This window comes from Anser cygnoides, chromosome 1, assembly GCF_040182565.1.
Source record: "Anser cygnoides isolate HZ-2024a breed goose chromosome 1, Taihu_goose_T2T_genome, whole genome shotgun sequence".
NCBI lineage: Eukaryota > Metazoa > Chordata > Aves > Anseriformes > Anatidae > Anser > Anser cygnoides.
Window position 1 is genome coordinate 113,297,021 of NC_089873.1, and position 27,942 is coordinate 113,324,962.

General features: G+C 39.0%; 1 protein-coding gene across 1 annotated transcript; it reads left to right on the forward strand.

The window, feature by feature from the left end:
• Positions 1–2,713: 2,713 nt before the first annotated feature.
• On the forward strand, positions 2,714–26,545 carry IFNAR1 (interferon alpha and beta receptor subunit 1). The gene is made up of 11 exons (XM_048071405.2): positions 2,714–2,890; positions 11,050–11,170; positions 12,646–12,839; positions 14,337–14,494; positions 15,596–15,743; positions 16,704–16,818; positions 17,645–17,847; positions 19,028–19,182; positions 19,987–20,140; positions 22,408–22,562; positions 25,179–26,545. Exons 1-11 carry the CDS (start codon positions 2,806–2,808, stop codon positions 25,401–25,403), a joined length of 1,713 nt encoding a protein of 570 aa, XP_047927362.2. The 5' UTR covers positions 2,714–2,805; the 3' UTR covers positions 25,404–26,545.
• Positions 26,546–27,942: the final 1,397 nt, after the last annotated feature.

Genomic DNA, 27,942 nt, shown 5'->3' on the forward strand with positions numbered 1-27,942 from the left:
AGTGCGTGTGCGTCAGAAAATATGACACTTTAGGAAACACTGAACTCACATACTTCCCAGAAAAGGAGGCGCAACCCTTGTGGAGAAGTCTGCTGTTTCTGTGCAATAACACCCATCTCCTGGTGGGGAAGAGCTGTCCTATATAGGTTCAGTCTGACCCTGAAAGACAGTAGGTGCCTTCCACAGCTGGAGAAGCACAGCGTCAATGATGTGCAACGTGAAGAAGGCCTGGTGGGTGTCAGCCACGAGCACTGTGGACATAACAATATGACATTTAGGTCCCTAATCCAGAGAGCCCTAGTTGTTGTTAGAACTGTGGCCAGAAGGTATCAATATTAGAAAATTACCAGAGAATTATGAACAACGGACTAACAGAAAATGACATTCTATGACAAAATTGGCTGCCGCTGGGAAAGCTTTTGTCCTGAAAAAGGCGATTCTAATATTTACAAGCTAATAAAATATCATCCTTTCATTCCGTTTATCGAAAAGCACTGGCAGTACTATAGCTATGTTCAACGTTGCTTTGAAATCCTCTTGTCAAGACTTCAAAGGTACTTCAGCAGTACTAGTATACCTTTTTTCACAGCTTCATAAAAAAGGATAAATAATAGCCTTTGTCTTAAAGAACACCTGTTTACACAAAACTATGCAGGAAGTTGTGGTGAAGCTGATGATATTTGACAGATCGTGTCCTACTTTGGTACTTTCATCACGATACTGTTTCTCCTCACTGATGGCCTACCGACTACATCATATCATGATTGTGATGGCCCCCACTGACTGGTACTCAATAGCCTAACAAATCTGTTATTTGCCCAGTTCTGCTACATAATAAATACACTTCTGCATTATATATTTGTTGCATTGTATATCTATTGATGGAAATAAATTAATAACAGAAGCCTGAAACTAATCTTACACTGATTGTTTAAACACTCCACCAGCTATTTTTTCTTTAAATAAATTGTGCTAGGCACGGGAACTTGTAGCACACTAGGTAACATTAGACACTGTGTTTCAAAGCACATGGTTGTTCACAGCCTCTTATAAAACCTCACTGTCATGGTATTAGCCTCTTCTTAATCATCAGTCTTTTTGACAAGATAGGTGTGGAACTTTTACATCACTGAGTTGGTTAATGGTTTACAAACTGGTTTTACATTCATTCATTGACGAGAATCAATAGCATCTGGATTTCATAAGCACAGTTAGATAAAAAAGGTACTGGATTTTTATTATGAACTTAATTTTGATATTTCTGACAATATTGGTTTCACAGTGTCTCACCTTCATTCACCTTTTGGGGAACACTTGGAAATCGAATATGACTGAGATATAGGCAGCTCTCTGAAGCACTTTAATGACTGTCTTCAAGGTAACACTACACTAGCACTCACATCTTCTGAAGTTGTGTGACTGGCTTATGTCTTCAGTGACCGATCAGAAGGGTGCATAGTAATGTTCTCTGGTCCCTAAGAATATGATTCTTATGGCTCAAATCTCTTTTAAAAGAACTTGTATTGTAATTTTAAAAAAGAAGAATTCTTAATGTCAGGTAAATAACAGCAGTTGCGGCAGATGAACAAGCAAAACTGGTGTTGTGGTTTCCTGTTGAGGCCTGGCTTGGAAAAGCAAAACATGGAAAGGTTATCACATAAAAGAAGATGATGCAAACCACAGAAATAATCTGTCTGGATCAATTTTTGCCATCTCAGATGGTACAGGCGATTCAACTGCCTCATGGATTTGAGAAGGTTCCCTGCACTTATATCCCAAAACAAGGTAAATTTTGTTGATTTTTATATCTTACCCTGTAACAATCCTCAAGCATTTCTTAAAAGCTACAGACCAAAAGAAACAAAGCTACATTTATGCATAGCTTTATCTGTGTCGCTGGAGAGCTTAAGCTTAGTAGACATCCTCAGAGTGTATGCAGCACCTCACAGCAGAAAAGTCATCAACAGTAACTAGGAACATTTTTGTGCAGAAGAATGGCATTGTCATCTCCATAAGCAACAAATAATGTAATGTTTATAGAGCTTAGGATGGAGAGGACATAGACCTTAGCTTACCAAAGTTTCAAATCCTCAACTCCAAATGCGTTGCTGTGACTGTTTAGGTGTTCGTTGCTTTGACGGTATAGGAAGTGAATGGGAAACCCTCGCTTCTACGTCCCCAATCACTGCAGCTGGGCAAGCTCATGAAAAATATGAAACAGAAAAAGAGAAGCTCTGTAATCACTGAATGTGACCTTCTTGCCTGCAAAAAGGGTGAGCTGGGTCTAAGCTCCTCTCAGGTCTGCAGTGTGTGTGCTGCATTCAACGCTCACTGTCGCATCCTAACACTCAAGGGCGGACTTCCCCCTTCCCGGCCAAGTGCCCGAACTTGAATCTTACCACAGAAAGGTTTGGGTTGGAAGGGACCTTAAAACCAGCTGGTTCCAGCCCCCCTGCCACGGGCAGGGACATCTCCCACCAGACCAGGCTGCCCAAAGCCCCGCTACTTTTGATTAAACAGAGATTAAAGCCCCCTTGTGAGCTGCGTGAAGGGCTCTACCGACCCTCGGGGGCCGGGCTGGAATAACACCCGCCGGACAACGCCGGCAGAGCGCGGTGAAGGGTCAGGAGCCTTATCAGGCTGCCACCACAGCGGCTTCAGCACCCAAACAAGAGCCAGGGCCCGCCCAGCCTTCTCCCAAACGCCGGCCGAGAGCCAACAGCGGCCGCTGACTTCCTCTCCGCCCCTCTCCGCCCCGTTATGCCCGCATGCGCGGGCCCCGGAGCCTTCCGGTAACGGAGCGGGATGGACGGAGCCGGCCGCCGGGCTCTGGCGCTGCTGCTGCCGCTGTGGTGCTGCCTGCTGGCCGCGGCCCCCCGCCGCTGCGCAGGTGAGCCCCGGCCGCCGCCGTGAGGGGGGCGGCGGCCGCCATGAGAGGGGGGCTCCGCCGCCGCCGGGCTCGGTGGCGACCGGGGCGGGGGGGGGGGGACGCGGTGGCGGGGGGTGTTTGGGCAGCGGGAGAAGCTCTTTCGAGAGAGGGGCGTTGTATGTGGCAGGTGTTTGCCTTCCTGCCCCGGTGCTGGGCGTTGTGAAGTGCGGTGGAGAGGGAATGGGCTGCGGTAGTTTGAAGTACGGGTGTGTTACAGGGCGCCGCCTGAGCGCTGAGCCCCGTGTAAGGCTGTATTCCTCGGGTCTGGCATACCCAGAAAACCAGAGGCTGTTTTTTGGGGTCCACACTGTGCGTTCGTGGTAGGGCCTGGGCAGAAAAGCAGCTCCGAGACCTCTTCTGTTTGCTTTCTTTCGCTCGTTGGATTTGTAGCTCCGTTCTTTGGGCATCACCCCCAGATTCCAGCCCAGAACTGGAAGCGGTGTGATACCATCAGCTGCTTGGATTAACCCACACGCTTCGTAGGAAACAGTTAACGTGCCTTATACCGCTTGTAGGTTTAGAAGCAGTTGTTCTGCTACGGTAACCTGTCCCCTTCTGCCCTGTCAAAACCAGCGGTCCCCCTCCTAAAAGCTCCCGCGACAACCCTGGGTCTCCACAGCACCTTTCTGCCTGTGGGCCCAGTAACAGCTGTGTCGTCCTTGCCGTGTGTTTGGTTGTGGCTTTATATGTTTTTTCATTGTCACACAAAATAGGCCTCCTTTCCTTCCTGTGCTGAAAGGCTGAGCTAAATTTTCCATCATTTCTACCTAATAGACTGTTTTTTTTTCTCTTGCCGAATGGCTTTTCGTCAGGGGAGGTTCAGGTTGGGTATTAAGAAAAGGTTCTTCACCGAGAGGGTGGTCAGGCACTAATGTTTATTTTAGTTTATTAAAATATGGCAGGGGAAGGGTGATAGGCAGTTGTGCTATAAGCTTTTTTTTTTTTCGCTTTCTTATCTTGTTTTGTTGGCAGTCTAATGTCTTGCAATGTTGTCCTCAATACCAGAGTGCTGTTATGCGTTATGTGAAGAACCATGAATTAATTTTAAATGTATTTTAATTACTAGTAAAATAAATCAGCCACAAATCTTGATTTTAGAGGTGAACTTAAATCTTGCTTTTGATTTGTTATGCCGAGTTTGATTCTGATTAGTTGCTCACTATCTACGTTAGTGTTAGACGGTCTTGTCTAGGCCCTACTTCTATCAGTATAACCTGAGTTTTTCTGTGACTCCTACTATTTAAATTATGCTAGATATCGAAAACACGTGGGTTACAGAAATCTTAGAAATCCTTTTGGCTTATCGTAACTTCATGCTTCACATGAGCCTGTGTGAGCTGGTACAGTTGTAATATGCGTTCATGTTAAATTCTTTACAGATAAGGGTATTCTACGTGGAAAAGGGTTATTACTTTTTTTTTTTCAGTGTCTTCTATCAAGTGCCATTTGGAATCAAAAAATATTTTGCCTGTGTATTTCAATTAAATTTAAATGTGTATAAGAAAGATAATTGAACATTTTTCTTCACGACTCTAAAATTTGTTTACTAGGCAGTGGAAGAATCGCCATTGAGAAATTTTGTCTCAAGCAACTACAAGTCAAGGCTATTTTAAAATAAGGCAATCTTTTCATCTCTTCCTCTAGTGAGAAAGCAGAAAACAGCTTTTCCGTTTTTTTGTTTGCTAATCAATTTCTTAGTCTTTAACTATTTCTTATGTACATCGCATCCGTTGGGATAAATTTGAATAAAACATACTGATGCCAAAAGCGATTTTGTCCCTAAAACTAAATCCTGGTCCCAGATACCGAATCTTTGCCAGACTGTTGGACTTGAGGAAGTTATTCAAAGACTTCAGTTTAAGTACAGGCTTGATATGATTTTTACATCTTAAACAGGTTTGTTTTTTTCAGAGGAAAAATAAATCATCTCTTATCTCCTCTGTTATGAAGCCCGCTAGAATACAGCATTGTAACAGTCATGAAGTAGGACATGTAATCATATATATACTTTCAGGCTGTACTTCTCTTTGTAATTCAAATAGGAGACCAAGAAAAAACCACCTCCCTTTGAGTGAAATGGTGTATTATTTTAAATAACTTTTCATCTGACAACTTTTAGTTTTAGTTTTGAAACTGTTTTAAAGGTTCACAGTAAGTTTATAAGATAGCTGCTTTTTCCTCAGGCAGCAAAAACCTATATTTGTTGACACTGTAAATCTCTCCATGGGAGTATCTAAATCACAGCAGTGGATTGTGAGTTTTGCCATCTTCAACAAATTCTCTCTCTTCGTCTGTATCAGCTATGAGCTAGAAGGAAGTATTTACTGTATTCAAATGGATTATTCATGGGAAACACCAGAAAATTAAAATGAATGGAAAACTGATTAGTAGATTTTTAAAGGGTATTTTTTTGATGCTTCTGTTTTGATTTATTGTCCCTGAGATGGGAATTTAAAGTGGTTTGGTTGATAAGGAACTGGAAGTTTAGGCAGCGGTGCGTGCTTTTTGTCTTTGTTATTGAATCAGTCAGCTGAGGCAGCTGAGCCCCAGTAATGCTGGAATAAATGTTGCTTTGCATATCTGGTTTCTTGCAAAACCATGAAACTTCTCTGGGAATGAAATATTACCAAGCTTACTCCTGCATTCTTGGATTATTGTTTATTGGGGTGTAGGTGATTGATTTAGGTAAGCAAACACAAAACACTGGAAGTAGGAGTTACTATGCGAAAGGATGGGTGTAGAGCAACTATCCATGTCCGTGTTATCGAGAACAAATGTTAAATCAACCTGAATTTCTATTTTAAAATGAAAGGTGTGTGGGTAGAGGAGTTCTGATTGCATGTCATTTTGGCTCAGCATTGCTTTTGAATCTATATTGTGTATTAATCTCATAAGCATACTGGAGAAAGTAATGTATGTTAAACTACTACAGTATGATTTTCCACCGTGTTAAATCACATTACAGTTTGCTGTCAAGAGGGAAAGATGCGTTACATGGATGCTTGCTAGCAGTCTGTGATAGAACAGCATAAACCTATTAAAACTGCCTTTAACTGAGTGGGAGAAGCTTGCAATTATTTGAAACAGCCGGAGTGGAACTGAGAAGTGTCCCAACAAGTTGGAGAAATGTCCCAGGAAAAGGCCTGCTGGCACCGAGAAGGGACTTGTGCCGGCGCTTTGTTCTTAGGCAAGTAGAAGGTGACAAATTATGGTCTAAATATCAGTTATATCAGTTCTACAGCCCCACCCCCCCCCCCCCCCCCCCCCCAAAAAAAATTAATTAAAGATCTGCGGTGTTACGGTGCCTTGAGCTTTTGTCTGAAAGTTTAATTGCTGTACTGGAGAAAACCCAAGAAGTGTTGGGGCAGAGTCGTGTCAATTAGAATGGAAAGGTTAGGTCATGTTTCTTGTAAGTTAGGCTCCATTTATAAATCTCTGCCAGAGTATTGTGACTTTCTGAATTACGGTGTTCCAGGGGAGCACAACCATTTGGAGAGAATGCAGAAGAGAAGAATGAAAGTCATTCAGAAAGCTAGGAAATTTGACCTAAAAAGAAAAATGAAAACTGTAGCTGTCATTTAGGTTTCTACTTGTCATTCATGTTTAACCTAGTTTTCAAATACATAAGAGTCTGATGCTTAGAAAGAATAAAGAGATATAAGACTATAAAAGAATAGTGTGCTTTAGTATCCATGGACATGAGCTAGATGTGCTTAGAGGAGATCGGCGTTACACTCCTGGTTTTGCAGGACTATAAAAGACAGCTAAGCAAACATCTTTGCTATACAGAAACTTGGATCTGGTCTGTAAAGATTGAGATCTCCAACAGAAACTACTACGAAATCTGATTTGGGAGTTCTTTACTTCCAGTTCACAGAAAGCTTTCTCTAATGGTAGGTATAGGGAAACATTTCAGGAGATCGGAGGCCTGTAAAAAGAGGTGATGCAGTGGTGGCAGCCACGAGACTTCTCTACATAAACCTCTGATGTACACAGAACAGCCACCAGCTTTCTCCAGTGTGAGCTATAGGTGATCTTGCAAGGTTTCTTCCAGCTCAGTTTCTGTGCTTGTATCAGATGAAGGAATGATTAGGAACTGTTAAAATGGGAATCGACGATCGTTACCTTTTAATAAATGTCAACCAAACAGATTCCTCAGAGTATAAATTTAAAGTTAGATCTCTGATTGTATCCCTCCTTTTACCTGCAACAGAAGATGAAGTGAACAAATGAAAGCAGAATAATTGGGACCTGGAACCTTCAATAAATAGTTATTTTAGTTATTAAATTTGATATTTTCGTAAGGGTTCTTTGAGTTATCAAGATCCTTTGTGAGGACTGGGAGGTCTTTATAAAGCAACAATCTGTTTTTCCAGTCAGGGCAAGGAGAAAAGTACCTAATCATGCTCAAGGTAGATCTACAAAAGGTGTTGTGGGGTTTTAGCTTTTTTTTTCCCCACTTTGCTTCACATCAGATGAAGCCAGAAGGTCATCTAGTCCAGCGTTTGTCTGCAGCAGCAGCTAGCAGTGGAGGAGGAAACAACACAAAAGCAAACACAGTGTGACAGCTGACAGCATAACCTTACAGCAGTCTGCAGCGCCGAGACTTTCTGTTTGACTCAGCTCACAAACCAGGCAAGAGTTTGGTGTTGACAGCACTGAGGGAGGGGATTCCGCAGCCGAGTGTTCAATGAAGCGGCAGTTTCATTCTCTTGAGTAGCGCGGCGTTGCTTGTGCTGGTGCTTTCCGGCTTCGTGTTGCAGAGACGGCCGAGTCTTTTGCCGCTCGCATCCCGCCCTGCTGCTCCTCTGGTGTCTGTAGCTCTGTCCCGTCCTTCCCTCAGGCTGAAGAATCAGTCCGATTCCTCCCAGGACAGAGCTATTCCATACCTGGGGTTGTCCTTTCCACCCTCTTTTGCCCTTTTTGGCAACTGCTGAGCGCTGACCACAAATGCTACGCATGTGCAGCGGTGTTGAACATAACACTGAACAGCTTTCTTAAAAATCAAAGCTGCGAGATTTTCTTTGGGAAGCTGATACAAGTTACCTGAAAATGTATTACAGAGTTCAAAGTAATTTTGCGGGTGGTATCTCTGAATAGCATGTTTCTGTTTATTAACAGCCTATAAAGGCTGTCGTGTGCCACCGAAGACAGCTCTGGATGCCTGGTTCCAGCAGTTTGTAAGGAGGATTGCGAAAGGGTGAACATCAGGCTGGAGACCACGGTGTTCAAACTGGCAAGAGGAAGTTCTCAGAGAAAAGAGGCAGTCACATCTGAGACTCGTGACAACCTTCTGGGCCTGTTACTGAAATTGTTGGGGGATAAAGACCTTCTGAATTCACTGTCCGACCGTCAAAAAGGGTTGCAGCAGAGTTCAGAGTAATTTACTTCTCCGGAGAAATTTGCTTGTCCAGATAGGCTTCAGAAAGCATCAATTCCCACACCGAACAGGGGAAGTGTTGCTGGTAGCTTGGCACCTTTTGTGTGCCAACCTACCTATTAGTTCGTTTCCCAAAAAGCTTTATGCTTTCCCACGTCACCTGATACTTCAAAAACAGTCCGTGTTGTGTTTGGAAAAGTATTTGAACTTTATCTTACAATAAAACCAATGGGGGGGAAAAAAATTGTATTCATAAGTTAACATCCTCTTCTCAGTGAGCTTCCTTATCCATTTCGCTGCTATTGAAAGAGATGATTTTGATACATTTTAGTCCAGCTGACGGGGAGATTTTAAGCTTCTGCAAAACTGTTGAATGTGTGTGATGTCGTTATGTTTCATGTTTAGATAGAGTAGAAAAAATACTACTTAGATTTATATGAAGGCAAAGCGTGTGGGTGCAGGCATGACCCCACTGAACTGTAAGTAGTAGTTTCCAACAACTGTTCCCTTCTGTCTTCCACTGTGCCCCCCCCCCCAATTAGTAGTTAAAATTAAAGGTTTGGGGGGGGAAAGAAGCACACAGTTTTCTTACTGATGGTTTTACAAGAATAGTTAAGTAGTATATTGATGGCTATAAAGTTTCATGTGGTTTTCAGAGTCATAGTGTTGGCTCCTTTTCTTGGGTATGCCTGGGATGGAAAAGTCCTCGAACATCTTCGTAAATGCCGTCTGACTGAAGCCTTTCGGAGGAGGTTCAGTGGGTGGGAGGGGACAAAAAAAAAACCTTCTGAAACATTGGTTTTAATAATTATCTGAAATCTATATTTCGTGACGTTTCCCAATTTTAATTTGAGCACTTGAATTCATACCAAGTGCCATGAAGTTTTACAAATTCATTTGGAAAAGCAACAGCAAATGTCAGAACCCAGAGCTGTACTTCTGCAGTGCTGTTTGTATCCCGAGACAGGATATGATTATTTGCTGTGGTATTTACCAGCTTTAGAAAAAGCTGGCTTAGCTTAAAGTGTTGAAGTCTGACATCAGCTTTTTTTAAAAAAACTTGGGGCAGTAGTGTAGCTGTTCAGAACAAGAATCTTGTAACAATTCTGTTTCTGCTACCAGACTTCCTTTTTCCTCACTGACCCCAATGGAAAAGTTTTAATAATTCTTACTGTAAAGCTGCGTACAACATGTAAGATAAGGATTGGAAAATGAAACTAATTATCGTAATGCATCATAACATATATTTTTTTTACCGGTGCTGGAGCTCTAGAGGTGCACGGTGGGTCTCAACTAATGTTATGTTACTTAACGCTGCCTTTTACAGTTTGTCAAGGCTCTGTGTTGCTCCATGTAAAGCATCTGCCTCGGGAGTCTCCTGTTGTAAAGCCTTCTGTTTAGCACTACTGTGGCAGGCTCTTAAACCTGGCGCGCATATTGCTGGAGAACTACAAAAACTTGCTTTGTGTCTGCTAATGGAAGCTGTTCAAACCTCAGCAGTTAAATTATGCTCTCAGAAGATGTTTTTCTCTCATACCGTTTATTAAAATAATTTACCAATAATTATTTACACAGGCATTGAGTGTATGAATGATATTTTTTTTTCCCACCCTGCTCTCTTCTGCTCTGTAAGCCAGAGTCTGGTTTAGGATAGTATTACTAGAAAACTTTCAGACCAAATGTTGTCCCTATTATAACTTTGTGGCGTCACTGTTCTGAAGTAGTGCCATGGACTGGTGTCAAAGTAAAATGTACCTTAAAAGTAGCCAGATAATGTTCAATTTGCATAAATACCAGAGTAATTCCTTCCCCTGTAGCATTATTACCGGTCTGTGCTCCAACAGCTGAATTGTGCCCTAAGGGGAACACCTAGGGATACTCTGCATATCTCAAAGTTAATGGTAACTATAAGGCAGTTAGGAAACAGGACTTTTTTAATATTATTTTTTTTGAAAGGTGGAAAAAAAAACAGAAGGAGAGAGCTATCCTGCGGGTGGTTCTAGCATGCATCCTTCCCTCTTGTTGGCAATCTGCCTTTCAGAAGTCAGGTCTTCTCTTCCCATGGCCTGCTCTTTCCCTTGATGTTTTGGTCATTCGTACACGCGTCCTGGGACGTGACCCCTGCCCTCCTTAAGCTGTTTTATGTGCTGTTCCTTGTTCAAGAGGAAAAACACGATTACCTTAAGTGAGGTACAAGATCCTGAATGGGATTTACGTTCGAGGCTGTACATCGAATTTGCGACGGTAACGCGTGACATAAAACAAGGCTGGTAAGCTCTACCTGTTCCGCAGCTGTGAGCTGACAGCGGCGGGTTAATCCCTAGCAGTTTGCAGCTGAGATCCAGATGTTGGATCCAGCCAACAAAATGCTGGTTTAAAGGCATTCCGACTGCGTACAACCAGCCTGTGGCCGTGAACTACAGGCGCTGAATGCTACATCTGTACATGCTCTTAAAAGGGAAGTGGGCGGAGAACTTTAAGCAGGGAGGAGAGAGCTTGTGTGGTCAGATAAGCAAAGAAGCTACTCGATGCACAACTCCTGGGCTAGATGTTGAAGTGCCGTTTGCGTAGCATGTTGTGGTGGGTTTTTGTTTTGGTTTTGGTTTGTTTTTTAACTTAGTGAAATGTTTATTGATATTTCATAACTATCTACTTTTTTTTTTTTAACAAAAGTGGGTCCTCAATTTATGTAAAAAAATATTTATCCCAGTCCTTATATAGGTTTGTTATTTTCTTATAGGCCAAACTGATCTGAAGAGTCCTCAGGATATTCAGGTCTATGTTGTAAACACAAATTTCACTCTAAGGTGGAACTACACGGGGAATGATACCAATGTGACATTTTCAGCAGAGTATCAGTGGTAAGTAGTAGCTTTATTCAGAGCCAGAAGTATCTGATGCTTATTTGGGTAGAAGAGCAGATTAATTCATTGATTTATGACTATGCTTCTTGATGCTGCCATTTAAAACTTCTAGGACTTTGAAATTCAGAAAGTAGAAGCAGGAAGATTAAGTCTTGAAATGAAGCAGAATCCTAGTATTGTCCTTCGTGTTTCTATCTTATACATAAAATTAGATTGTTCACTGGTAGGGATGTTTTATAAATGCAGACCACACTTCGTAATAATTCTCAGTACCTCAACGATTCTTAGAGAAGATAAACTGGTACACTTGGAAGTGTAGTTTTTAGATTTCTTGACTCTGCTTTGTTTTGTGTTTTTTTTATTTGAGCTAGATTGTGTCGAAAGACACACGTGCACAGAACTCAAGAGAATTTTCAGTGTAGGATCTTGAATAATCTGTCAATGTATTTATGAATCTAGATTTCTCATCTGCAAATTTTAATGACCAGATAAAACAAATTAATTTTTGTTCTTAAATGTTAACTTGGTTTTCTTTGTGGTTTTTGTTTTCTCTTTTTCTTTTCATATACCAGTACTTATGCATAGACATGTATTACAAAATACCAAACATATTATACTGACAAGCAAATATTTAAAAACACTTCCAAGATAAAATCGCTGAAGAAGTTCTTTATTTTAGGATTCTTAATGTATAATTTTGTGGATTAAAAAAAAAAACAAAACCTGTCATTCAATATGTAAATGACAAACAGTTACATTGAAAGTACAGATTTATTTTAAAACATAAGTGGTCTGAAAGGTGAGCGTTGAGGACAAACAATTACTAGTTCAAGTCTCTGCCTCTTTTTTTTTGGTCAGAATATTTTTAATTCTTGTAGGAAATGCTTGTTTGTTAAAACAGGTATTGCTGTCTGTTAGCTTGCAAGAAATAAAGCTTCTGGAAAGCTTGTTTTCCAGCATTTATTGTCAAACTATTTTTCTGCTTTTTCTTTTTCCCCTAATCTACATCCCTTGCTAATGTTAGAATTATTTTCTTTGGTTCTTTTATGCTTTCTTAAGCATTTATTGCCATTAGGACTTTTAAATTTCTTCCGATGATTTTATAAAATCCTTACCGAACTAGGGTAATGTATTAAGGATCTAATTTTGGATTTTGACAATTCTTTGATACTGTTCTAGACGCTGTGTTTACACAGTGAATAAAGCAAATGTTAACTACCAGCCTACAAATTCTGATACCCTTGGGTAATAAGGTTAAACTAATAAAGTAACAGATTAGGTTAATGGATTAAATGGTAATATAAACTCAAGGCTGATGAAACAGATATCACTAACACCAGTGTAATTGGTGTTAAATGCTAAGCAACATGACACTTACTGGCATTAAGAAGAAAAGGAAAATACTGAAGACTTAGATTGTATTGTAAATTGTTTTTGTGTGTGTGATTTCTTTTTTTTTACTCACCTTGCAGGTTTGGTGATCTTAAGACAAGTGAAACGGAATGGAAGGAGTTGCCTGGGTGTCAAAATGTCACTGACACAGAATGTGACTTTTCTTCAGCAATAACTGAATACTATGATACGCATCTTGTGCGTGTAAGGGCTGAACGAAAGGAAGACAAGTCACCCTGGTCTAGTGTTTTTGAAATGATTCCATATTTTATAGGTATGAGCTCCGTATTTACTGCAACGTTTTTAGTTAAATGTCCTTTGGCACTTTACTGTGGAAAAATACATGTGGTTTCCATTGCTCATAACGTGAACTAGTGACTTTCTCAACCTTAAAGTAATACAGGGTATTTGCAGGTGATAGAATGCTGTTATTCTTTCCTTTCTGGAAAGGAAAAAGTATTGAAAGTGATGCTGTTCTTATGACAGAGTTTTCTGTTGCTGCTTTTCTAGACTTAATAAAAAAAAAAATCTCCATGTAGTAGACTTTTCTGGAAGTCTTCTAACGACCTTCTGATTTTTCATTATGATATAGTATGATACAGTTGCCTTCCCTCTGTTGGATTGGTTGAGCTAGGTTTCTTGCTTTTCTTGTTTTAAATATATCACTGATTTTCATTACAGATTCTGGAAAATGTTCATTAGTAATATTGCATTTTAACCTCACTGTTAGAACCAAGTGACAGTGGTAGTTTGGTTGAATTTCTGTGAGTTTACTGTCTGAGAAGTAGTAAAACTTTCAACCTATAGGCAAGTACTGTGACTTTCACAGCATCATTAAGGTTGGAAAAGACCTCTAAGATCATCTAGTCCAACCATCCACCTACCACCAATATTACCCAATAAACTATGTCCCTAAGTACCACATGCAACCTTTTCTTAAATGCCTCCAGGGATGGTGACTCCTCCACTTCCCTGGGCGACTTGTTCCAGTGCCTAACCACTCTTTTTATGAGAAATAATTTCTCCTAATTTCCATACTGAACCTCCCCTGGCGCAACTTGAGGCCATTCCCTCTAGTCCTATCACTAGTTATCTGTGAGAAGAGGCAGACCCCCAGCTCCCCACACCTTCTTTTCAGGTAGTTGTAGAGAGCAATAAGGTCTCCCCTGAGCCTTCTCTTCTCCAGACTAAACAACCCCAGTTCCCTCAGCCCTGCTTCTCGTAGAACTTGTGTTCCAGGCCCCTCACCAGCTTCATAGCCCCTCTCTGGACATGTTCCAGGGCCTCGATGTCCTTCTTGTAGTGAGGGGCCCAAAACTGAACACAGCACTCAAGGTGCAGCCTCACCAGAGCCAAGTACAGGGGGACAATCACCTCCATGGTCCTGCTGGTTACACTATTCCTGATGCAAGTCAGGATGCCCTTGGCCTTCTTGGCCACCTGGGCACACTGCAGACTCATGTTCAGGTGAGCATCAATCAGCACTCCCAGATCCTTTCCCTCTGCACAGATTTCCAGCAACTCTGCCCCAACCCTGTAATGTTGCGTGGGGTTGTTGTGGCCAAAGTGCAGGACCTGTCATTAAACTCCATTCACCACTGCTCTCTGGGCCCAGCCATCCACCCAGTTTTTTACCCAGCAAAGAGTATACCTGTCCAAACCAAAATAGGGTGCTATATGCAGTTACTGTGGGTTTATTAATGTAGGTTACTTTCTGAGTAGTTTTTCTTTAAACATTCTTGCTGACTTCTTTTTCTTTTAATATTTGCAGCTCAGATTGGTCCCCCAGAAATACATTTGCAGTCCGTAAATGGTGTCATTAAAATTCAAGTTTCTTCTCCAGAAGCAAATCAGGTCCGAAAAATGTGGATATCTCAGTTGAGTTTTAAATATAATCTAGTTATCTGGGAAAATTCATCAGATGCAGAGGTATGATTACATTTTGATTTTTGCGTTTTGATCTCAACTGCCAAAGATGTACTTTAATTGCTTAATGTTCTAAAATCGAACGGTATAACTATGTAACTGTGTTTAATTCTGTAACTCAGTATAACTGTTGCTATGCAGTTTGGAAGTTGAGGTTTCTTTTTTTTGGTTGGTTGTTTTGTGTGTTTTTTTCAACTAGAGGACTGTGTTGGATATTTTGTGATACAAGTTCTGTATTTCTGTTAAGTGCTGGAGCCTAATGCATGAGGAACCAAGTGAAACCATCTCAGATAAGTTGGAGCAGCAGCTACCATCAACTAAGAGGAACAGGGAACGGAAAGAGTTCAGGGTAGTGGGAAGAAGCATTTACAATGAGGTGTAGATATGGGAGGGGAGAGCTTGACTAACTGTCATAGTGCAGTTCTGTGTCATGAAGTTCTTTGTTTTCTTATTGTATGTCGGGAGAGTTTAAGGATTCTTTTGAGGTCTTAGAATTGTAAATTAACTTCCAAGACTTAATCTTGCACAGCAGATATAGCATTTTCTGGACCAAGGTGGAAACAATCTTTCTTTTTATCCTTTTAGGGGAATGGTTGCCAGCTAGATTAGGCCAGGAACTGAAGAGAGATTTATGTTCATTTGGAAGACGTAGTCATTACACATCAAAGTGGGGGAAAAAGCCTTAAGTGCAAGCTGCATGCAAAAATTCTTCACTGAGAAGTCTGGTCAGCTAAGCAGGGAGAGAGCAGTAGGGAGAGGGGGACAGGTTTGATTGATGAATTGAGAAATGCAAATGCACTGTTTTATCTTCGGAGTATGCATCCGAATGTGTGGTAAGTTCTGCTTTATGTACAGCAGTGCTGCAACCCTGCAACTGGACACCCGGTTTCATGTGTAAAGGAGTATCTCAGTCTCATGGCTAAGTTTGAAACTTCCCTTTAGCACTAATCAGCCCATGTATTATCCTTTGTTCCCTATTTTAGCCTTTTTTTTTTTTTGGGGTATATTATATAAATGGGCTGAAACCTGGGGGAAAAGATACTTTAAAAATCAGCTTATCTGGAAAGTGCTGTTCATATTTTTGTTCACAATTCCTTCTTACAGGTCAGAAGTCAAAGTATTTTTCCTACGGACACAATCAGTGATCTTGCACCAGAGACAACCTATTGTTTAAAAGTTCAAGCAACTCTTCCTTTGTACTCTCAGGAAGGCTTATTTAGTCCCATTCGTTGTGTGAAAACTACCCGTAAAGGTAAAACATGAAACTGTTTAATTTTAAATTGATTATTTATTTAAACTTTTGGAAAGTATATTGTTTTAACACAATAGAAATGCACAGAGATGCCAAGTTCCCACTTCTTTTGGTATAAAAGCAGTCCTGACAATTTAGATTTTTTGTTTTAAATCAATATAATGTGTCACCTGTCAATATGATAATTTTAATAGTACAAAAAGGTTTTCATTGAGGCAAATTCTGTCCGTTAATTTGGACTGCAAAAACTACTTTCTCTATATTGGAAAACTGGATATTTTTGGATTTGACTTTGAATCAGAAGGAAGTGTGCATAGGCAGAACAAAAGACTTGTGTATTTGGCAGTAAATGTACACACACAAACTTGAGCCAAGCTTAAGAAAACGTCTTTCATGTAAGCCTTGGTGACTTTATTCTTGCAGATTCTGAAGAATGGCTAAGTGGCGATTTGCTTGCAACTAATGTCTTGTTTTACATGTCTAAATTTAAATTCTTTTTTATGTTGTTCAAGTGTCTAAGTATTTTTAAATATTTATTTTAGGGGAAAATATAGTGTGGGAATTGAGAAAGTCAAATGCTAGATTGGATGGTACATCAAAACTACTTCATGCTTACTTGTATGTATTTTACACAGTTTTCTAGGCAAGTCATTGCCGGACCAGTTTATTTCCACTAATCTCAATGCATCTGTACTTAATTTTACCTACACTGCTTTTTAACTGATGCTTGTAATATTAAAGATTTAAATTCCGTGATATATACAGTGTATTAATTTGCTATCTTTATAATGAAAACAGGCAACTTTGATTTTTTTTCTAACTTACTGTATGTGTGCCATCATTTATGTGATAACTGCCCAGTGTGAAATTGCTGAACAACTGACCACTCAGTGAGAAATTGCTGTAAAGCTTTTTAGTAACTCTGGATTTCCTTCTTTTTTCTTTTTCCATTTGACGCAGTAAATGACTTATTTTGTCCAGCAAATCTGAAAGTTTTTGCTTTGAACATGAAATTTCATCTGCATTGGAATAATCCGTATAAACAACATGTGAACTATACCGTACAGTATCTCATGTGAGTTAAACAATTTCTGTATCTCTGTATAAACTGATTATGTAGTTCTAAATGTAAGCTATTGTATTTTGCAAACACTTACTGGAAGCTAAATTGAAATACTTCACAAACATGGCTTAACGTATTCAGTGTAACATTGGATACATCGTCTGGACATAGCGTGGCTTTGAAAGGATTGCTAATAACATCATATTGTAGAACTTCAGAATACTAGACTTATTTTAAGGGTGTTAAATACTTCATGGAATGGACTATATACATGCTAAGTAGCATTTTTATAAAATACGAGGTTTGCATTTCTTTGTGTCTTTACATTTGAAGAAATTAGATAACTTGAAGTAGTGAGCAAAATGCTGTTTTTCAAGGTTTCAATTGTCAACATATTTGATTATTTTTGGTCAGATTCCAACATTAAAAAGAAAAGTGTTATGCTTTTAAATCTATATTTTTATGTCTAGTTGTAGCACAAGTATTGTGACCAGCATCTAAATGGTGAGAGATACCTCATAAAAAGTAGCATTCTTTTGGAATTCCTTTAGCATGACATAAAAGATAATCCACTTAATAGAGCTATTTGAAAGATCTTAGTTTGAATTTTTAAAACTTTAAAATCAAATGCATTTTTTTTTCTAGTGAGGATTGATTAAGGCACTGGTTTGTATTTCCTGATCCAGTTGGCTTCATTGTTTCAGTAATAAATGGAAAATATATAGTTTCTATTTGGAAGAATAGACCTCTTAATTTTTTGTTTGTAGTATTCTAAATGTGAATGTGCTGCTTTGGAATTTGTGGACCCCCTATAAAAACATTATAATATCTCTTGCAGTGGTTATCTAAAGAAACTTCATGATGATTACTCTGAGAAGTGGCTCAATGTACCGAGATGTGAAAACATCACAAACACAAAATGCAATTTCACGTCTATCATCACCACTACTTCTGGATTTTATTACCTCCGTGTGCAGGCCATGAGTCAATATAATAAGTCATGCTTGTCTAATGAAGTAATAATAGATCCTCTAAGAATAAGTAAGGAGATGTTTTTTTAAATATTTTCATTTCTTAACCAACTTGAACTTAATGCTGGTATTTGCACAAAGAAACTTCCTGGATTAATGAAACTGAATACATAGTTCCCCTCCAGAAACTCTGCTGGGAGCCCTGGCCTCTTCAAGTTACACTGGAGTTTTTCCTTGGTCTTCTCTACTCAGCACAGCTGTTTTTTTCCCTATACTTAAAATCATATCACTTATCTTACGAAAGTGAAACTCGAAGCACTGTATGGCATTTTATAATCTCATTGTCTATTGCATTAATCATCTTGTGAGATTATACTACCAATATTCCTTATCTGACTTTTGCCATCGGTGTTATTTTTCTGAGATACCAAGAATTGGTCTCAAAGACAGATAAGGTTGGAAACAAGCGCCTCTGTTTCCTTGTGCATCTGCCCTCATCTCCTCCTTGCTCTCTGTCCCTGCCCTCCTGAATTTTGTGCTGAAGCAGTATTACACAAAAACTGAGGTTCAACTCTGAAGAACTTAATGAAAAAGCGATGTCTTAAATCATTGTAACATCCAAGTCAAAATATGTAATGCTTTCCAAAGTGAAATTGTAGCATTTGTAACTTGTTTTGCATATTTTGGGTTTGCAAGAAACGTGAGCTTACGAAAATATTTGACTTCACAAAAAGTTATCAATTATCAAGGTCAAAAAATGTTTAACATGTAGAATGTAATATTCCATTTCCTTCCATATTAAAGATGGAATCAATAGCTATTCCATAGGTCAGCTTACCCTTCTCAAAGCTTTTTGTAATTAAATAATAGTGACAATTATACAAATGAAACCAAAAACTTAAAAGCTTCTCAATTTTAACTCAAAGTAAGTGGAAGAGGGTATATGTGAAAAAGAGGGCCCATGTCCTGATCGAATTAAGAAGCATTCAGTAGTTCCATTTTTTTTAGCACAGAGTGAATCCCATTGTCTGCTTATTTCATGCCACTGAAACTTTCCGAAACAAAATATGAATGTGCAAAGAGAAAATAATTGAAATATTTCACAGGACCTGATTCTAAATGAAGCTGTTAGTCAAGTCAGATTTTTAAATATACGTTTTTTTTTAAAAGTCAGAGATCTAAATTGCAATATTTCAGTCAATATTTTTATTTGTACTCTGTCTCAGTTTTGACTTTTTTTTTGTCTTAAGATGAAATTGGCCCTCCTGCTGTAAAAGTGGATGTCAGTGATGTTTTGCTACATGTCCGGATTTCTCCTCCAGGAGGATCTGAAAATGAAATCATGACGGAGCATTATTACTTATCTTACCAGATTATGTATCGGAAGAATTCATCAGATAATGAGGTATGAACTCATTGAATACTTCAAACAGCGTATGAGATTTGTTATGACGTAAATACTACATTTAAGTTCTTCTCAAGAAGCTTATTTTCAGAAAAGGTACATGTACAGTGTATCAATCATACAAACAGTTTGTTTTTCTGAAAGATTCTTTAAAAAATTAGCTAAGACTACTTTTATTACAAATTGAGGAGATTTTCATCTTTTTCTTAATTCTTGTAGCCACACATGCAATGATTCCATAGAATTACACTGAGTTTTATAAAGCTGCCAGATCGCTCGTTTTCTAATAGAGGTGTCTTTCAGTATGATTTGTGTATTGTCTTAATGTAGCTTTCCATCCTTCAAATTCTTTTCTCACTGTATTTGCAGTATTATTGTCATACATATCATAAAACGATGAAGTCTTGCATGCTTTTAACTCACATTTTAATACATCTTTCTATATTCTTTAAATGTTTCTTATAGCAAAACATTGTTACAGTAACCAGTAAATATGTATCTGTAAACTTGTGGAACAAGCAAAGAAAAACCGCAGCTGGAAGAATTTAAATTTTGCACACAACATATCACTTCTAAGCTGTAAAATTTCACTCTGATAAAAATAGTTTGCTTTTGTCAATAAATGTTTGCTGACTGTTCTTGCTTTAGAGTTTTTTGGTATCTTCTATTTTATTCAATCCAAATGCAGAAGGGTGTCCAACTTCTTGCAGAATTACTTCTTCAGCAGAGACCAAAAATCTGTTCTGTTTGTGTGGCACCTGTAGTGTTTATGTGTGTCTTACTCTTCCAAATTTCCTTTTTCAGGAGGAAATGAAAGTGAAAGAGATAAAACAGACAATAGCGACAATTTCTGATCTAACACCTTCAACACAGTACTGTGTAAAAGTAAAAGCATTTTCAGAAACTTACAACAAAAGCAGTCCCTTCAGCAACGAGGAATGCATCAAAACACCTGAAGGTAGGAATTGTTTGGGACTTGTTATGCCCATGGAATCAAAATTGTTAAAGGTTCATAGGCCTTTGCAGATCTCATTAATTTGGAAATACTTGCAATTTTACTTAATGGCCTTACCAAGTTAGCACCCATTAGACCAGAGATCATATCAGCAGTCTGTCACTCCACTGCTCTGTGTTCTCTTGCATTAGCTATGCTAATATGGTTTCCGGTCTGACCTGAACAAAATTGTGTTTGTTATTGCACAACATACCTCAGTTTAGAAATTCTCAGATGAATAACTATAACGATTGCAAATTAAACTTAGTTCTGTACAATGACTTGTTAATGGGGAAGCTTTAATTTCAGTCACTTCCTAAATATGTTTAGAAAGGTGCAGGAGATCACTGAATACTACATTTTCTAGAACATTTTATTCTTGAAATTGTCTTAATTATTCTATGAATTAATTCAATTTAAAAAAAATAATGTGCTAAATCATGAGGGGACAAATTATAGATGAAGACACTCAGACTCATCATAGGTAAAAGCATTTGTGCAAAATGAAAAGGGGTTTGAAGATGGATTACACTCACTCCGAACACTAGGGTATGATAGTCTGTTGAATTTAATTTGACTAGTTATCTTCTATTAAGAGCCTGTAACACTAGAAAAATTAACAAATACCCAAACTGACTTAAAGCTAAGAAAATTTAATAATCATGCTATTACTTTCTCACATCATAAGCTCCTATGATTTATTAGTATATGTAGTCCTCTTTTTTTGTCTTTATCAAGCCTAAGAAGAATTAAATCTTACTTTTTCAAGCATCACAAGGCAAATTCTATAACTATTTTGCTGGTTAGGTATTACTCTTTTTTTGTCTTTATCAAGCCTAAGAAGAATTAAATCTTACTTTTTCAAGCATCACAAGGCAAATTCTGTAACTATTTTGCTGGTTAGGTATTACTCTTCCCCCTTCTTTTATAATTATTCTATTTAGCACTAAGCAGTACATTCGAGACTCTCTACTGAGAGAGACAGTCTCACAGATCATGCCCTGTATTTCCCATATGTTCTCATATTGCAGTGTGGAATTCTTTTTTCCTTATATCACTTGTACTAACTGGAAAAAGAGATTAAAAAGAACTGATTGTCTCTTCTAGATTATTTGTAAAGCATCTCCTGGTATCTGCTATTTTAGTGTGTTCAAGCTCCCTTCAGTTTGTTTGAGCCAGAGAGTGTGTTGCCAAGTAGAACAGAGACAGTGAGAAGGAAGCTTGCAAAACTCTTTAACTTACACACTGACTAGCATATGTCAATTCAGGTAAAGGGTTTCTTTGGCAAGAATATTCTGCTATCAAAAGATGGATTCTGCCTTTGTATACTTCTTCCACAAGGTCCCAACCTTAAGTCTTAGAACCGAGTCTAGTCTGTTGGAAGGCTTTTTGTAGTTCCTGGGTTGACACAGCAATACAGGACTGTGTTTGGGCACTGAGGCGAAATTCATCTCACCTTTCTATACTGACAGCATAAAAACTTGTGCTGAGCTAGTGTCTAGACTACTGGTGTAGAAAATAGTTGGAACATCCTTGGGATTGATTTCTTCCTAGGTAAGCATCTAAGAGGAATGGATGAGCTGCTTGCTAGAAGATCCTTTTTCTCCCTACTAGCTGGGCTGTAGTCATCTGAATCTTAGCATTGGAGTTCCTTTCCTGTCCAAGAAACAATTTGAGTGCTTTTGTGCCCCTGAAGACCCTGCAAGTCTGGGCAGTCTAATCATTTCTTAGCTAAGGAAACATGGGCCAACTTCACAGTTTTAATTGCCCGTTCTCTTTCCATAAACTATGGAAAGTCTTCCTCCTGTATCTCTGTTAGTTACATACTATATCCTTTGAGGGTAGAACCTGCACACAAACAATAGAGTGGTAATAGATTTATATACACCAGGTGCTTTCATGGTAACTGTCTGCGCAGCCTTTCGGTCCTGCTGTCAAAGAGGGAGGGAATAATCGGATCTTGGTTCTGATCCTGTATGCAAATGCACGTGTTCTTATGTTTGATAAATCTCTTAGGCTGTGTTTTTAATAAAATTATGTAAGATACAGAATGACATCGTTTTCCTAATGATCGTCATGCCTGGGTATAGCAGTGAAGGAATGTGAAATTTGATGATAAATACTGTAGCGGATTTGGGGGGGGGGGGGTCATCTGTTTTTAATCTGTGTGGTTCATGAATACCTAGACTGAATGTTTGTTTTTGCCTTTTTTTTCACATTCACTTTTTTAGATAAAAGGTTACCTCTGATCATTTTAGCAACATTTGTAACTGCCCTGATTGCTGTCTTGGTTGTGGCTGTACTGTTCATTTTCTTCCTGTATCAAGCCTATAATAAAATCAAGTATGTGTTCTTTCCATCATGCAAGCCTCCTCTGAACATAGAGGTGAGACAAGATTGATTTTTCTCATTCATTAAGTAGACGTACTTTTAGAAAAAATAGTATAAAATATTATAGAAAAAGTGTTTCTTTGTTATCCTATGGTCTTATAGATTAATTATACAGGTTTCGACAAAGTGCAGGTATTCCTAATGAAAAAAAGTATCAATTTCTCGGATTCTGTAATTAGCAAATATTTTAATTTTTTATTTCTGCAAAAATGTTGCTAACCTTTTTTTATTCCAGTGCACATATTTACCCTGTGTATGTACTTTTGCCCTGCCATTTGAGACCAGAATTGTTTTCCCATCATGTTATCTGGGGCAGTATGCTCTAGCCTTTTAGCCTTCTCCCTGTTGGTGCATGGCATAAAATGAGTACTCTGTCTTACTCACTTCCTTTCAATTAAGAGCTTGCTGTTATTTTCTTGCTGCATAGCATTTGATTTTTGTTGCTTCTGGATTGTCTTTTTCCATCGTTGTGTTAGACCTCAGTAGTTTCTCTGAAGGCTTCCGTGGAAGGAAAGCATGAGTCCCCCGGAGAGGGGAATTGATTGACAGCAGCCCTGCAAAGGAGGACTAAGGACTTGGGGGATACAGCTGGATGGAAAAACTGGGTATGAGCTGGCAATTTGCACTTGCAGCCCAGAAAGCCAGGTATATCCTGGGCTGCTTAAACAGAAGTGTGGCCAGCAAGCGGATGGAGGGGATTCATCCTCTCTGCTTTGCTCTTGTGAGACCCCACCTGGAGTGCTGCACCCGGGTCTGGAGCTTCAGTACAAGAAGGACATGGGCCTGTTAGAGTGGGTCCAGAGGAGGGCCTTGGAAATGATGGGAGGGCTGGAGCACCTCTCCTGTGAAGAGGAGCTGAGAGAGTTGGGGTTGTTTAGTGCAGAGAAGAGAAGGCTCCAGGGAGACCTCTTTATGGCCTTTTGTATAAGCTCCCTTTATGTATTGAAAGATGGGGGGGTGAGGGGGGAACTTTTTACCAAGGTTTGTAGTGACAGGACAAGGGGCAGTGGTTTTAAACTGAGAGGGGATAGATTTACACTGGGGAGAAATTTTTATGAGGGTGTTGAGGCGCTGGCACAGGCTGCCCAGAGAAGCGGTGGATGCCTCATCCCTGGAGGTGTTCAAGGCCAGGCTGAATGGGGCTTTGGGCAGCCTGGTCTGGTGGGAGGTGTCCCTGCCCATGGCAGGAAGGGTGAACTAGATGATCTTTAAAGGTCCCTTCCAACCAAAACCATTCTAAGATTCTATGAATACGGGTTGATAGATAATTTTCTGGCTCTTTCATTGAAAGAGGACATCAGATAGATTTCATAGGAGCCAGGTTCAAAACAAAAACATCTTCAGACAGGGGGACCTGCAGATCACCTAGTCACAAGCTTTTGTGGATACAAGAATGGTTATATGGGTCATGGGTGTGTTCATGGAAGAGAATTGCATGAAACATCACTAAACCAAATAGAAACCATACCTGTCTCAAGAAGCTGGAAAGAGTTGGGAGTGTCCTTCCAGCCTTGTGTATTCTGTGAAAGCCACATTGCTTTTCTGACGCTTCTTCCACGTATTTTTATGATCTGAGAGGCCATGTGGTCAAAGAACAGTCATTATTGCCTGTTCATCAAAATTCAGGACATGAAAATGAAAGTCCAGTCTTCGCAAACACTTCTACCATCCTCTGACCTAGCAACTGGGATGATTCAAGTCACAAAGGCAGTTGTTGTGCAATTTCTGGCTTTGCTTGGCATAGTACTTAGTGATCCCGTTCTAGAATGAACAGAACGTGTCAATGTGGGTATGCTTTGAAATGTAGCAAGAGCTGCTCATCACTGTGCTTTCTTCAGTGTCTCAAAACGTTGACTTGAGCAGTGTGTGACCTTCCTAATGTGTTTCTCCTTCTCACTGACACCCTTAGGGTATGTAGTGTACAGAGCTTTCTGAGTAAAGTTACAATTGTAAACTAGTCTCATAATTTGCAAGGGCGAATCTGAATTTGATTAGTTTGTAAGGCAACATTTTAGCTCTTTTGTTTGGTAGAATACTGGTAACATGATTAACATGATGCATATTTGACTGAGAACTTTCCTAGTGGATTTGATTTAAACAACTGCTTTTTAGATTTAAGGCACATAGGATAGACAGCAATATGCTGTTGAGAGCTCTATAAGGGTTGGTATCATGCTGCAGCAGCTTGCTTTCTCTTTTTTCATTCAAACTTTGCTTAATAACTAATAATCACTCATATACTTTGCGAACACATCTGTCGTCCACATGCTACCACGTGATCTTTGAAAATGTTCTGAATTAGGGTTTTCCTTTATTTCCTCATAAGGCTAGAGTCAAAGAAATATTGCAATTATATAGGTGATTGACAGCTGCAAACAGCAAAAGAGCTGAGGTTAAAATGCTGTAATCATTCTTCAGTATTTGATTATATAAATGCAGCTAAACTTCATTGTAACTTTTCATTTGTGAACTTAGGGAAACAGTGTGTAATAGGTAGAAAACCTTATGATGCTATTGAATGTGATAAACTAGATTTGTACAACTGTGGTGTTAAATGGAGTCATTATTTAGATGTTAGGCATGAATATTCATCTCTTTTCTCTTTTTGCAGGGTTTTGGAGGACAGCTCTTTGGCAGTCCATATCTGCCCACTGCAGAAGAACCAATAGAAAGTTGTTATGTCATTGAAAGTATCATAGAAGAAGTAAATCAAATTGATTTCAAAGACTACAAACATTCTAAACAGAGCAGTCGAGATTCAGGGAATTACTCTAATGATGATGATACCTCAGGGAGCAAAGGGTCAGAAGGAATGCTAGAAAAGGAAATAATATAACTTTTAAGGAAATAAAATTCAAATGAGGGACTGGCAGCATAATAAACACTTAAACTTTTTTTTATTATGAAAGTCTCGGACTAACGAAGACAGTATGGCTTTGGGATATTTGTGCTGACGTTTCCAAATCTCCACTGGGTTAGTGGAAAGTTACACACCTTCTCTGCAGCAAGCTGACTGAAGTTAAAACACATTTGACTTCTGTTATCTTACACCATTTTGACTGAATATTCATCCTGTGATAAAAAGAATACCATCTGAATAAAGAGGAACAAGTCTGTACACTTCATATACTTGAACCTAATAACCTCAGTGAAAGCCTACTGTGTTCCACAAGAAGGCTTTGAGTGCCAGTGTGTACTTTGAAAGAATACTTAAATTACAGTATTGAGTCTTACAGTGTTTACACAGGCAGAAGAAAACTGATGCCAGATACAATTGTAAGAACTGTGATATTCTCTTCCAGCCCCTTGGGGGCAGTGCTTTTTTGGTTCAGCAGGTCCAAAGTAAAGGATGCAGAGAAAACAGTCTCAGTGAGGCAGCTCCTCTGAGCATCCTTGTAAACTTTCGTGGCCACGGCTATCAGATACTTCGGATGTCTGCTTTTGTGTTTGCGAAGCTGTGTCCCTGCATCAGGGTGCTCTTCTCCTACAGCACTTGGTAACCTGGGCAAGTTTGGGGAGGGGAAGAGTCAGGAAAGAGGCTTACTCCACTGTAATGAAAAATTTCACAGTGGAAGCTCTTTGTAAATAGAGGTATAGTCAAATTGTATTGTTCTGCATTTAGAATGACAAGCGTCCAAGCCAGATATACACTGCAGGAAGAAACTAATGAATACTTTAAATAATACTTTGAAAAATGCTTTAATGATAAGGCACATCAAGAAGAATATTCTTTTTTCTTCTCTCTCATGGCTAGACAACCAGAAGCGTAAAACAATTCTAGTTGAATTGGATTTGCAAATGTGAATCTCCTTTAACAAAGGAACTTATTTCTGTAATTAGAATTATCCAAGCTGAATTTAGGAAATGTCTTCTAACAGCATGGTGAGGACGCTTGTCATTCAAAGTTTTTTCAACTCGGTCTCATTCTGTCAACAAACATTTCCTTGTACCAAAATAAAAAGATGCTGCAATGTTGTTTCACTTGGCATGCCACTTTTCTTTTGAACTGATTTTCAAAATAGTTCATTTCTTATGAAGAAATTGATTTAGAGTAAATTGTTTTTATGTTGCTTGTTGTCTAACATGTAATTGTTGATGTTTAAATGGTTTTTTATTTTCAAATGTGATCTAATTTTATAAACTTTGTTACTGTGTTCATTGAAGAACATAATAAATTTTGCACATTTACTTCTTTAAACACGTTTTTAAGCCTTTCTTGGCTCCATATATTTTCAAAATATTGAGATATCAGCTACATCACATAGTTAGAAATTCCCGTGATTCTTCAGTTATTGTCCTTCCTAAAAAGCACCGTGTGAAGAATCTCATATGTAAACTTAATTAGAGCTTATATGGGAATATTGCGTGCACTAGGCAAATCAGAAAGGAATGCTAATTCGTTTTCTGAATCAGAGTTTAAATCGACAACTCTGAATGTGAGCATCCCAGTCATTGGGGTCGTGGTAAAAAGCTCCAGTCTGTGAATTGTTGTGAAATATTAGATGAAAGACAGTATGAAGTTGTCTATTTGTGCAGTCTGTTCAAAGTAATTTTGCTTTGAAATAAGTTTGCTGCTCTGCTTTGAGAAGGCAACTTGTTTATGCAGCTGTTCCTCTTAGTGCTTTATATTGTAGCTGGGCTTCCCACATTTACGTGCACACACATGCACACCCTGGACAACCCCAATTTCAGACTGTTTTTCTTAATTGTGATATACGTCTACACTAGAGCTTGGGGCTATTCTAAACATTTTTTTTCTGAAGTGGTTTTTTTTTCCCTGCTCTTCTAGGGAAAATGCTTCATCTGATATTTCAGCAACCAACTGCAGAGCATTGTTTTGATAATTGTGAACTGTTTCCAGTGCCACCAGGCATTGTTTGCCTCCCTGAGTTTCAGCACTCTGGAAAACAGCTGTTTAATGTGAAGGTTGTCACTGTCAGGCTTCAACTAGTGGCAAGGAGTTCTACAGTGAATGCTACTGAATAGGCAGAAAACATCCTTTGCAAGCAATCCACCTTTTTTTGTCAGTATTGAGCATAAAATTCACAAGCAAGTTAAGCAAATAGTGGTTTTCAAACCAGAAGCACTTAACCAAGGTTGATACTGTGGAATATTTGGAATATAATCTGCTTTTGGACTTGGGAGGCAGAAGTTTCCTGTCATGGGATTTTCACTTGAAAGGAAACAAACATCTGGTAACGATTTTCTGCATACTGAGTCACAGTTGCAGTGACTTTCCCATGACTTCTCCTTTTGGAATGGTTTTTGTTATTAGGGTTTTTCTTCAATCCAATTTCAGGATCATAAGCTTGATGTTGTAAGATTAAAAAATAGCCAGTACACAGTCAGTTCAGTGGTATTTTGGGGGGATATTG